At 35.5% G+C, this 14,207-nt stretch overlaps 1 protein-coding gene across 3 annotated transcripts in view; it reads right to left on the reverse strand.

Annotated features, from left to right (window-relative positions):
* ASB5 (ankyrin repeat and SOCS box containing 5) overlaps positions 1 to 14,207 on the reverse strand; it is a 28,850-nt gene that overhangs the window by 2,183 nt on the left and 12,460 nt on the right. For 2 of the 3 annotated variants that reach the window (XM_010401461.3, XM_010401463.3), the window contains exons 2-6: positions 5,360 to 5,439; positions 4,126 to 4,233; positions 2,581 to 2,731; positions 2,313 to 2,447; positions 87 to 278 (exon numbers count right to left, since the gene is read on the reverse strand). In XM_010401461.3, the coding sequence (XP_010399763.1) occupies positions 87 to 278; positions 2,313 to 2,447; positions 2,581 to 2,731; positions 4,126 to 4,233; positions 5,360 to 5,439 (666 nt within the window). Of the gene's footprint in view, positions 1 to 86; positions 279 to 2,312; positions 2,448 to 2,580; positions 2,732 to 4,125; positions 4,234 to 5,359; positions 5,440 to 8,831; positions 8,900 to 14,207 lie in introns of all 3 variants that reach the window. The other variant, XM_010401465.3, reaches the window with a different exon arrangement.

Genomic DNA, 14,207 nt, shown 5'->3' on the forward strand with positions numbered 1-14,207 from the left:
TGGGTTGTTTGGGCTGTTAATAATATGTGGGTTTGGTTTTTTTAATAATACAAGTTGCGGTTTCAAATATAAACGTGTAAACTTACCTTCATGAAACAGCAGTAGTCTCTCCACTAAACTGCTTGGGGCAGCTAAATCAACAGGCCTCTCAAAATCTGAATTTTTGGCATTTATGTCTGCCCCAAATTCAAGGAGTAAGTTTACAATCTCTGTACTAGAATGCTGGGCAGCAGCGTGGAGTGGAGTTTGCAAATGCTTTCCTTTCTGCACATTGGCACCTGGTGGGTAGATGCACATAAAGAGATGTAAGAAGAGATTAATTAAATTTGCCATTGAGTAAGAAAGACGAGGCTACAAAACAAACAAAAACCACCACTGGCCTGGAATGCCACAGTGCATTTAGCCACTTTCTTAATTTCATTGCATAGAACTATAGTTAATCACATCAGTGTTTTGTATGTTTTTGGTTTTTTTTTTTTTTAATCCTAGGTTTTTTTACCTAAATACAACCAGATAAAAATGTATCAGGTACCAACCAGGTAACATGAGCATCATTGTTGCCTAATCATTAAAAAGCACTTTTTGTACACATTTAAGAAAATTTTCACTACATAAAAAACATACTTTCCTTATTTAGGTCTTAAAAAAAAAAAATCACTAGACTGAAGTTTTGTACACATATTTTTGTGAGTACATCAACTCAAGAAGAAATCTTGGATGCTTTATAATTTTTCGAATGTCAGAACTAGCAAGGGGTTTGAAATAAACTCCCATCCCATCCAACCTTTTTTTATTAACCTATAAATTAATTTTAATTTTAATTAAGGTGAGATACACAGTCAAGAAAGCTAACAGGAAACAAAAACCCCAAACCATTAATTCTCCCATTCCATGGGTTCTAATTGTTACACTTTTACATTAATAGGGAATTGTTAACGTATTTTAAATTTAAATGGACTAAATTAATTTGTAACAATTCATTCATATTCAAGAAAAATAAATCCATATGAGAGTTAAACTAAACTAGCTAGTATGGAAGAATTTCCCTTACAGGCAAGCTGTTGGTTCACCTAAAACCTAGCCTTCTTCAGACTTCTTACTGACCTTTTGTGGGACCAAAACACAGGTGATACAGTTGCCTTCTGTATCAACTTTACTCCCTGAATCAACACCTTTTGCATTTTAAATGCTCATTTGAGTAAAATAATTTAATAATGTCACAAATCTAGAAATTAGATCTGAAATCTGAATAATTCACTGTTCTTAATATTAACAATCTGAGCATGCTTCTGCAGTACCATTGTCTTGCTTATTTCATTGTCTATCTGCTTTTCAACTTCTAATACATTCTCACAAACTGATAAAATATGAAAAAATTTAGATTTACATAAGTAGTTACTTATATTCTCAATTTACATAGCCATTTCTACTTCAGGGCAGCAACCAATGTATGCCTTTCTGTTACTGTTTTTTCTGTATGGTAGCATTTGAATCCCAAAATATGCTAATTATACTTTTGCTGTTCTTAAACACAAAAAATCACGACATAGGATAATTAATCATCCAAGGAGATGGACTCAATGAGAAACACTTTAACTGCTTGTTTAAGTTCTAAATATAACATGCAATCAAGTAGAAAAACTATTCTGGTGCAATGATAGCAAGGCTGAATTATTCATATATAGATTTTAACTCCTTGTTCTGCAGGATGCAGAAGCCTGTATGTAGATGCCTGAAACACAGCAAATTGTCTTTGAGCTATCCCAGTTGTGTCCCTGGACTTGTGCTGAAACAGAGCAAGCCTTCAATATCTCTTACCCATTGATTAAATAAATAATCTGAAATTTAGGATCAGATGCCTTTTACCTCACCTCTTCCCTCTGCAACTCAGCCTCTATGTCTCATGAAAAGATCAATCAGAACTTGCTGAAAAATGAAAGCAATTGGGACTACATTGCTAAAATAGTTCAATTGAAATCTCAATGATTATTATGTAAAATTTCTCAAAACTAGTTTTTTACCCCTGTTTTTCCTACAGAAAATTAGTATCAATAAAGCTGCAGTATGTGCTGAAAATTTTGAACACACATTCTTACTAGTCTTGCTTCCTTTTTTCCTCATATGCTTACTAAAGCACCAAAAAATAAGATATACTAAGTTATTATAAGAAAACATGAATCAGCATAAAGTTTGAAGTAGAGCCCTGCAAGCAAGGGTTCCAGTTCAGTTGACTGAGCACAGCTGACTTCAAAGGTGAGTACAATATGTTTATTTTACAGACCAGCCATATATTTATTTAAATCATGACATACCTGCATAAAGAAGTTTTCGAATACAATGGATCTGCTGTGAAACACAAGCTACATACAGAGGTGTTCCTAAATGAGGAAGATCTTGGTCAACATCTATACCCCAGGATAGCAGTACCTCCAGACATTCACTGTGACCTGTCAGTACAAAGCATGACAGTTTGCTCGACTTCAGTATGCTGTCTCATGGGCAAAACCACACACATTGCTTAACCCTGTTACTGAGACATTGCTCAACTGCTCCACGTTTATTCAGGAAGTAGTTTCTTACCTCTGCTGGCTGCTTCATGTGTTGGTGATGGCAGACAGGACTCCCACTGAGCTTTGGCACCATACTGTAACAGGAGCTCAGCACATGCTGCACTGCCCCTCGAACAGGCATTAAATAAAGGTGTCACTCCATCAATTGTTGTAGCATTTACCTAGGATATATAAAATCTATTTATGAACAGAATTGAAAGAAAGGTAGATTTCTAAACAGGAAATAGTTAGAAATTGCATAAAATACAAAAAGAAAAGTGCTAGGTCAAATAACAACTGGCCAGTCCCTGTGCTACTGTCTTCCTCTTACCATGCTGCTCAGCTGAAATTAGTTTACTGTTTTTCTAGTTAAACTATGTTGGATAAATACACCTGGAATACTAAAGAGCATATATTGATGTCTGGGCAGTAAATAATTTTCAAAAGCCATTGCACTGAGCTTGTTTCACTGATACAGAAAATCTACACTTCACATAGTAAGGGGATAAAGGGATCTTCTCTCCACAGCTCTGGCAAGAATGCAAACTCCATATTAAATGTGAGCATTATTTGCCATTTTCTTTGATAGTTTTAGTCTCCAGGTTGAAGTGATATTTCACAGGATGGAGACAAAGCTAATAGCATAAGCCTACTGTTCTAATACCAACCTCATCACCGCACTCTTCAACTGAGTATTTCCAGTGTGAGAGAGTAAGGAGACAAAGTAGGCAACTTTGTGAGGGTTAATAATACTAAAGAAAGGAGCACAGGTATGAGGAGAGGGCTCCTTCCAGGACTCTGGCCTATCTTCTTTCATGCACCCCCCAAACCTACCAAAACAATTAAAAATACTAAAAATAAATCAGGTGGGAAAATGAAATTTTTTCCTGTAGTTTTGTATCCTTAGAATCCTTGTGCTACCTAAAGTAGGGAGAAATTGGTTTTGGAAACATCTATGTATCTTCTCTCTTTCTCTGTAGTAACACAGACATTTTCTACATGCTTCTCAAACCTGAATTTTAAGAACAATAAATATTTCCATTACAAAGATCAGAGATCTGGGAAGCTATGGACTTGAATTCTGATGTCAACAGACATTGCAGTGAAAGTGATCCATAATGTCCCATTTTTGTTTTGGGATAAAAGGTAAGACAGTCTATGTCAGGAGTACAGAAAAGAGACAGTGCTTTAGTGCTTTTTTTATACTTAGACCAAAGAATTTTAAGAGCACACAGGTACAGTGTGACAGCAGACATTTTGAAGATTAAAAGAACAGTCTCCTGAAAGCCACTCAAAGCCAGAGGAACCCAGTCAAGTGGAGGAATGGGTTTCATATTTTAGAAGAGAAATATCATAATGAATACTGCTAACAGATTCACCCTGACTCATTACTGTCTCTGTGACTGCCCATCACTTTCATTTGCCAGCATTCAGATGGCAGCTGTAATTACATGAGATGAACACAGCCAATTGGGTAAGTAGAGACCAATTACACTAAAATGAAGGAATATATCCTTCAGTTAAGCCAAGGTTAGCATTGGACTTCATGTAAAAGAAAACAAAACCAAAGCCTTACATTTGCTCCTGCTTCAAGGAGGATTCTTGCACATCCTACATGATCTCCCAGGCAGGCTTCGTGAAGTGGAGTTACTTGGTCAATTGTTAGTGTGTCTACATTGTACCCCTAGAATAGATGTGAATGGCATTTAAAGATCATACAAAACCTATTAAAAGTCGTTTCCTCACACTACTGTTCAAATTAATACTTTACAGTGCTCTAAATAGGCTTAAAACTCAACTTGCAATAAGTAAATCCTCAGTGAGCATAGAAAGAATCTTTCATGAATCAGTGCATAACAGAATAAAAGTTCTCAGCTCTTCTTTTTTTTTCTTTTTTAATCAGAAATAGGCATAAAATATAAAGGGTATAAAGAAGATGGGAACAGATTCTTTAGATGCACAGTGACAGGGCAAAAGGCAACAGACCCAAGTCAGAACATGGCTAATTCCAAGCAGCTATATGGAAAAAAATTTAACTGGGGGACAGTGAAACCCTGAAACAGATGAGGGAGAGGATGGTGCATCTCCACTCTTGGTGATGTTTAAAACCCCATGATGACCTGAGTCTAAATTCTCCTGTTATTTTATCATCCTCTAACTTAAGGTCTGAAATATCCAAAGCTATGAATTTTAGCAAAGAAACCACTTATTGGATTGATAAAATCACCAAGCCCTTGAAATTTTTTCCAGTAGATGTAGTTTGATTCTTAAGAATGAACAATTTTATTTACTGGCTCTCATCAATTGTATTCTGTAGTATAATTTTTCAATATTGAAATAGCTAATGGATCAATACTGCAATATTAAAATTTAGCATTTACAGTATCTCCCTTTGCTATTAACAATTTTTTTTTTTTTAAATGACAACTATGCAGAACCCAGAATCTTTCAGTGATTCTTCCTGTTAACTAGTATCTTCCTGACTAGCTTTATTTACCCAAAGGCTTAAAGCACTGAAACTATATTGATCTATACCTTGCAAGACCGGAAGACTGACATAAATTTAGACACAACTTCACAACTTTGATTGTTGGGTTGTTTGTTTTTTTTTTTTTTGGGGGGGGGAGGAACATACAGAGAAAATATTTTAAATACTAGCTTATATATTATAATATGAAAAATTCCTAAATATGTATTGCTCTGAAAAATTCAAGTGAAAAAAGCAAAACAAAGCATACTAAATCTGTGTTAATAATCTATGCTGAGAAATTAAACAAAAATGAAAGCAATTGTAAGAACAGAGCCTTCACCTGTGACAATAAAGTCTTTAGAGAAAGAAGACGTCCTTGACTGGCCGCCTCATGCAGAGGTGAGCGATCTGCCCAAGAACCTATATAATAACAACAGTTATTGAATAAACCATATGAATTAGAAAGGCTTTAGAATGCACAGAGCAAAGCAGAAAATATGATGCACAGAATGAAGTCAATTGTCCTATGAAATTAATTTTTCCTCTTTAGAGACTGTATTTCAAATGATCAGTTTCTAAATAATAAAAAAGTGCTCTATAATGAACTGTAAACATCTCTAATAAATGATTATGTGTTCCACAGAACAAAATACTAAGATATTTATATCAGTAATCTGATTTAATAAATTCATTAATTACCATATTCCACTTCTATTTTTGCATTGCTTATTTTTAATACAAGTAATTAAACGTCGTAGTTGGAATATAGGCATTATTTGAACTTAAACCAGATGCAAAGCTGACTGAAGAAGTCACAAAGAAGCTGGTGTATATGAAAATCAGTGTGGAAATCTTTATGTATGGTGAGATTAATTTGAAGCTACTACATAAGTGCAAGGAGAGAAATACAGTGAGAATCACAGTAAAAAAATTACTATAGTAGAAATAAGATATAAAGTTTAAGTTTTCATTCCATAAACTATTAGGCTTAAAAATAATTAGCTATGTTTACTGTAAAGGTTTGGTGTTTATTTTCATTTACTTATCACCCCCAAAAGAGAAAAGTGAAAGAAAGTAGTAACCCAACAACAACCCTGCCTTCACACACATCCCCCCCCCCCCCATAACTTGCAACCCAGCTTCCAGAGACATCCTGAAGCTCTTGCTGAAGGACCTGCCCTTTCCACTAGAAGACTGGACACTGACAGGTCCCTTCTAGCCAGCCAAGGCTGCAGGCAGAGCTGATATTGATTTATTGGATGAATTTTGAAAATCCAGTTTTGAGAGGCTGTGCAAGGAAGAAACAACTTCAAAATGTATTATGAATTATCAGTATTTATTCCTCTAAGAACAAAATCACTGGAACTGTAAAATACTAATACAATCATTTGTGTGAGTTATATCAAGCTGCCCAAATTCCTGAAGAAACGTAGAGAGAATTAGCCTGGAATGATGAGTTGCTAACATTGGCAGATGACTCTTCCATGAGTGCAGGTTTGACTTTGTTATGGACAGGCACTGCCTACAGAGCCAGCCACTGCATTTACTGACAACGCGATGAATCTGAAATGAGAAGGCTGTTGCTCAATCACTGGCAATCATCAGCCTAAGCACTAAGATAACTGCACCCCAGAAATAGACCCTGTTTCTGCTCCCTATTGGACTCCTTCTGGCCAGAACTTTCTGTTTCAGAAAGTACACTTTTGTTTACTATAAACAGCCCCCTCATATCACATCAAGAATGATGAAAAGATTAAGGCTACTCAACCTGAAAAGAAATCAGGGCATAGTTAAAAACATATGAAATAGTGCACAATAGGAAAATGTAGATAAAACCTCCATTTTCCTACTGGTGTTACTGAACGAGACTAACACTTACACAGACATATGACTGCATCTTGGAGAACACAGTGCACTTTGTGACTCAGCATTACTGAATATTACTGAGATCAAAAACTTGGCAAAACAAAAGCAGAGATGATTAGTTTAATTATCATAAGACTACATAAAGCTGATCACAGAAGTTTAAAAATATGAGAGAAAGGCTTTATAAGCCTGATGTTAAAAAAGCAGTGAGATTTTTATTATGTCAGGGTATCCTGTATGTGTGGAGCTCCTCGTACTCTTTCATCTGTGGCAGTAGATGTGCTATTGGGAAGACCCAGCTTCCAATACTCTGTCAGAATTATTTGCACTAAGCTCTGATCATCTGTGTGTGCCTGTACACATACATTATTCCCTGTACTTTTTACTTCAGGTTTATTTAATGTAATGTTTTGAAATTCTTATTGATAGTCAGAATAAAAAAAAAAAAAAAGCAAAAAAAACCCAAATCAAACCAAACAAAAAAACCCCAAACAAACCAAAACAATACCACCACCAGCAACAACCAAAAACAACAAAAAAACCCAAACAAAACAACAACAAAACCAAAAAACAATAACAAAAAAACCTAAAACCAAACCAACCCAAAAAAACCCCACGAAGCCCACACCCACAACCAAAACCACCCCACACACAAACGGATTGGGATTTTAAGGGTTATTTTACATTAAAAAAACCAACTTGAGCTCAGAAACCTTCAAGTGACCCAATTTTGACAAATCATCAGTATTTGTCATCCCAATAAGCTCAGATAGATTTATTCTACTGTAATTTGGGTGTGTGTAATCATTATTTTACTTCTTCTGCAGTAGTATCTGAATGAGCACTCAAGTTGTTCTAATTCAAATTAACAAGATCCATTAAGTTCTCCTTCTAGCTGCTGCAAAAAATTCCTCAAATTTAAATCTGTATTTAGAGGTTGCTTTTGGTATTTTGTCACCCTGTCTCTATAGATGAGAACATCTCTCTCTTGACAGTTTATCCTACTCAATGTAAAGAAAAAAAAAGACACTTAACTGATAATATGGAAAAACATATAAAATTGTAAGAGTTATGAAGCTTTTATGCCCATTAAATACACTTACACTTCAGACATTTTTGTAGCCATGTATAAACAAAATAAAGATGCAGGTAGGATCTGAAAGCAACAATTTTTCACCTTTATTTCCTTCACCTCCTTCCATCTTGGATTGATCAGAAGAATGTCTATTAATTACTCCAGTGGCATTTGATACTCAAATGATGCCAGATCCTTTTGTAAGCTCTGGTTTGCACCTAGACGCACCTTATATCCCTATCTTCAGGCAGAGACATTCAGCAGCCAGCTGTTCCTGGTAAATCTATTAAATGCAAAATACCTGCATCATCTCTACTACTGACAAATCTAAAAGCAAAATGTTGCAGAACTATTTTGTGCTGACCAAGTTTGGAAAAAGAAAATTCACATTCCAACTGATTTCTTGATATACATAGTAATTCATTGTTAAATACCACAGGGACAAGAATATGCTCAACATAAATATGTATCATAAATACACATCAAAGATGTTCTTAAATTCTTTGCCTAGATTACTGCCTTCCGCTAATCTACAAATTACAATGTCTCTCACTTAGAAGACATTAACAAAAATATAAACAAGGACACTTTTTCACTCATTGTGTCTGTAGCAGCAGTATTAGCAAACACGGTCTATTCCAAAATTGATAATGCATTAATTCCCTACTGATGCTGAATGATGCTGAATACAAAGTATTTCTAACTATATATAGAAGCCACATGAGTTCCAAGTTCTCTGATGTACAGTTTACCAGAAGGGCAAACTATTACAAAGCATCATTGCTTTGTAAGCATTATCAAGAAAGAATCAATAGATTCACTGCATTAACAGGTGAAGTTAAAAAAAAAATTATGAATTATTATACAGTACCTAAATCTCCATCTCCCCATGGCACTTCCAGCCAACTGCAATTATAAATCCTACTCATTTCTTTCAATCTGGAAAATAAAAAAAAATTAAATAATAATAAAAAACCTCTGCTCTTGCTAGTTGGACCTGTTCTTAATACACTTCAGCTGTGTTTGGAAGGAGATCAGCAGCTCCCTGTAATACGAACTCTCAGCCTTCAGTAACACAGCTTTGAATATATGAGTGTGTAAAAGTTGTCAGTTTCTTATGGTAAAGGACTGCTGCCCTTTTTGTCAGTTTTTCACATTTCTTTCTTTAACATAACAGCTTCTCAAAGGGCCAGCATCTGTGCACTGGCTTTCCAAGACAGATTAACTGGAATTTCAACACAAGAGAAACTCACAGTAAAATCAAGAGAACTTTGACATGAATAAACTGCAGGACAAGCTCCTCCTTTTTTAACCTCATGCAAAGAGATACAGTTTTTTATCCTCAAAAATAAGTATCAGTACATAGATTTTAAGGAGAGCACTGCCAAATATCCCTATATTATTTTACTACTTCCTCATAACACATCTAGAAAAGAAAAGCAAAGATATTCTGAATATGTTTCAAATGTTGTTTGATCTATACCCCGAACTGTGTTTTTCTTTTAGTAGTTCACTATTCGTTCAATTATGTTCTAAAATATTCTTTGGTTGTTGAATTGGGGCATTGGTAGCTATTCTCAGCAGTGAAAATGTCCAAAAATAGGGAGGTGCAATTCTGACTTTGATTCATTTCTAAGTCATTAATGTTCTTTTCCTCACATTTCCCTACACACCTCACTCCTTTGCTTCTACCTGCAATTATCTATAAGTCATTCCTGCAATTATAATCATAGTAGCAAAATGCTAAGTAAAAATATTTTCACAACAGTCTTTACCTCCAGTCATGTCATTCCTTTCATATTTATTTTTAAAAATTTGTGAAGTCTCCAAAAAAAATCAAAAAAACCAACAAAACAACAACCCCCAACTCAGTATAAAAAGTACATTAAAAGTTAGATTTTCAAAAGAAGGACTGTAATAAATGAAATTCTTCTCACTGACTTCATTGGGAGATTATTCATACCAGAGCTCAGCACTTTAAAAAATTACTGCTCTACGGCTAGACAGATTGAGTCCCAGTCCTCAGAAGAAGCACTATCATCAAAGAAGAACTGAAAATAGAAGCCTGACACAGCTCATTACTGGGAGATGAGAAACACAGAGTATTTGGAAAGCATTGTAGCTAATATTTATTTCTGCAAAACCAACAAATGCTATGTATTAAGACCAGGACTGTTACGTTTTATTTCTTAAGATGCACTATGAGTGCTTCAGATCCTGGCAACTGAAGCAACAGACAGGATCAATAACAAAAGAGAAAAACTCTGCAACATCAAAGTCCCAAGATCAACAGAATCACTTCACTCCCATTGTTGAAAGTGTCTGATATTTTGTATATCTAATTAGGTTCTAACATATTTTTACTGTGGCACTATAAAATTACTCATTTGTCTAAATCCCTTGTAGGATAAAGAAGCATGTCAACTACTTAATTGATATTTCATGATAAAAAATATTGAAAAAAATCTTCAATGAAGGATTTAAACATTTAGAAATACATCTATGATGCTTAACTACCATGAATAGATATGACCAGAAAAACAGAAGCCACTTTTTTTTAATAAGTGAAGTTTCAACAGTCAACACTGAAGAACTTCAAGAGAATCAGAATTTAGGCTAGAAATTACTAAAATATGTCTGAAAGACAAGGTGTAGTTCAAGTGGCATTCACATATTTCATTTCAATATTTCAAACAATCTAAAAATTCTCTAACTATATAAGCATATAACTAAATATATATATATATATTGCTTATATGCATAAACATATATATATATGCATACGAACAATGAAAACTTGATTGGTTCAAACCAATATACTTTCCAATGTTTATCATAATGTAGCCTTTCACAATTTGGGGACTTCATTCCAAATGTAAATGCCAACAATTGTCTACTCCTAAAAATCATACAAAACAAACCTACTTTCCCACACAGTTGTCTCTAATGCACCTGCACTACGTGACTAGACATTAGTTTTGCCATTCCAGTGTTGCATTCAGTGAATGAGTTAGTATCCAAAATTTTTTCTATCTCCATGTCTAGCAGGATCTCTTTAAGATGACATCCAAACTATAAATTCACTGTAACATTGTTAATTTTCTACTGCCTTTTTCATGGTATTGTCCCAATAACAAAAGAATACTTCAGCTCCCCTGCTGAACCTATATCAGAACATCATCCATTCATACTATTTTATAACTAAGGAACTAAAAAACAGAGTTTTGATACTTGAATTATAAAATCATTCTAACAGCTGATCTTTTTTTTCTGACTACTTAAACATTAGAGTGTACACTAAAAGCACAGTTTAGTTATGGTTATGAGAGCTCTGAGCTTTTGAAATTTCAGCCTTAGATAATAATAACTATGATCAGCCAAGAAACTTTTATATTAGATGATTGATCTTAAAACACATAGGTGCCAAAGCAAAGACAAGAACGGAATTTACTTTTAGGGACATTAAAAAATTAACCCTTTTTCCCTACCATTCACTGCATGCCTTCTAACTTTGCATCAAACAGAAAAACATAGGGTATGTTTTTCCTGGGTACAAACTTCATGCATTCTCAGAACATCATTCATCTTGCACAGCTAAGGAGGCTGGGGCTTTGTGGAAGAGCACAGCATGTGACTGTGCTGTTAAATACCGGGGTATAACGCACTGGATGCTCAAATCAGTGTGGCACAGATAACATTTTGAGTATTTGGCATTGCACTTTAGCATACTTCTCACACAGAAATATGAGCCACTGAACTCTATAAAAAAGCCTAGAATAACACAACAGCGATTTCCAAACACAGCTTGCCTTGCTTCCCAACAGAAGCCACATTCTGCTACGTGAAGATGATGGCAATGACAATGGTAGGAGCAGCAGCGGTCACTGCTGGCTCTGCACTGGGCCTCGCACGCGTGGGAAGGAGTGTGTCAGGCCCCTTCTCGTGTCACATGAAGCACAGCCACAGCTCCACAGCCATTGCTCATGCACAGGTTGTTTTTTCCATCTTCTTGAAGCCTCAACAACTGTCTGGATATTTTTCTAACCAAAATTAGCTTGCAAAGTCTGTGTGCCCTAGATAGAATTCCAAGGTGTAAAATCACATAAACTTCCAAATTCAGTAATCTATTACATCCACACCAGGTTTGACTTGAGTAGGAGGAGCAACTGGTAATATTCTTTGACTGTTATTATTTCCTTGGACAAGTCACTAAAACAAAGCAAGGGTTTTTCAGTCCCCTTCCCAACTAAAAGGTGACAGAAAAGGCATATGGACATTCTGAGCTGAGCTCAGACTCTGGAGGATTTATGTCTGGAATAATTTTGCTCCTCAAACACAGTCTCAGCCTCAATCCATACTACAAGCAATTTTTCCCAAACTGTGCTGAGAATTCTCAGTATTTTCCCAGCCTGCCTGAGAGAGAATGCAGCACAGGGCCTAATCCCAAGCCTTATAAGCAGTAAGCAATTGTGCAGCAAAACTGGGCCCAGTGTGTGATTTTTGTAACATCCACAAGACTTTGGAGTTGGGGCCCCTCAAGCCAATAGGCTGAAGGCCTTTTCCCACTCTGACTGTCCTTTCACTCTTCTATCCAATATTATGATATATTCCATCTTTTGCATCACTTTCAGTCCATTTTCCAATCTATTTAATTACAGACTGCATTGCAGTATGACTTTCTCTTCCTTTGCTCTGCAAGGGTGCCTGCAGAGTCAAGTCAGGTTTGGATACCTCCATGGATGAAATAGGAAGGAAAGAAGCATCTTTCAGACTTGATAAAACATATACTTGTTATTCAAGTGAACTGCAACAGTCAGAAGCCTTAAGTGCAACAGAAGTCTCAGCACTTCAGGACGTCCATCAATAAATAGATATTCCCAGTGTGGCAATCACAAAGAGGCTCTAAGTAGCTAGACCCTGTTAAGATGGATTCTTCAGAAAATTTTAGTTTCCATATTTTACTTTGATTCTGAGAATTTCAACACTAGACGAATTATGGCTATTTCTTTGTGAGAGTAGCAAGAGAGCCTAATCTTCAACCATATAATAGAGTGGCTAGTACTAATGCTGATGAACTGTTGTGAAATTTCTTTTCAGCTGAGAGAGACTGTGCAAGTTCTTTTGGAAACTACTGACCTAACGAGCTACAATCACCATTAATAAAAGTTTCTTTAGGTCAGGAAATCTTAGCCCAAACAGTGAAAAACATGGGGGCAAAAGATGCTCTGCATATTAAAACTGATGAATAAACGCAACCATACAGTGTCATTGCATTCAAATGGTTACTTGGAAGAGAAGGAAACTGGTGCTTAAACTCTTGAATACTGCTTAGTTCTAAAACTGTCAATACAAGAAACCATCAAAGGTATTTTAAGAATAACTCTGATTTCTATAACATATAGCTATATTTTACATGGTAAATTCCTTTATGCACAACATATAAACTCACTCCCGTCTACTCCTTTCCTTGACTATTTTAACATCTCCAGTTTTTTATTTTATATCGTATTATCATGAATTTCAAGTTTGACTTCCTTAACGTTTGTTTCACTCTAAAACTTATGATATCATCAACATTAAATGGAATTATGATCACTCTTTAAAAAAAATTTCTCTTAAGACTCTTGCAATTATTCAAAGCTCCCTTTTACACACTTGGATTATGAAAAAAATATAGGAAAATATGGCACAGGCAATAGGAGTCCTAAACACTTCTAACAGAGTTTGCTCCTCATTGCTGAAAAAGTCAGTGTTCAGAACTTAAATACCTCCTAAGTACTTCTCTACGGAAAGCCTTGCAATTATATCTTTGTCCTTAGTATCTTAGTACAGGACAATAATTCTGTCACCTGTGTTCATCTATTGCCTCCTATTTCAGCTATCTATAGACTCCTTACACATAAAGTGATATGTAAAGTTTACTCCTCCCCCTCCTTTCATTCCCTGGTTCCCCATAGTAAACCACTAACCTTCAGTATCCAGTTACCTTGTGACAGGACAGCAAAAGTCAGGGTAAGTCAAGCCTTAAACACTTGCATAAAACAAATAGGGCAGATAAACAAGAAATGGTATTTTAGATCAGCTGATAAGAGAGCAGAAAGAACGAAAATAGCCTCAGTACCCTTGTGTTAACCCATGCAAGACAATAAAGTGCCACTAACAAAAGCATGCATTTACACTACAGCTAGGAGAAAAAAAACCCACAAAAATCAGTTTTATAGCTATACCATCACAAACTGGGTCAGCT

Source organism: Corvus cornix, chromosome 4 (genome assembly GCF_000738735.6).
Source record: "Corvus cornix cornix isolate S_Up_H32 chromosome 4, ASM73873v5, whole genome shotgun sequence".
Lineage (NCBI taxonomy): Eukaryota > Metazoa > Chordata > Aves > Passeriformes > Corvidae > Corvus > Corvus cornix.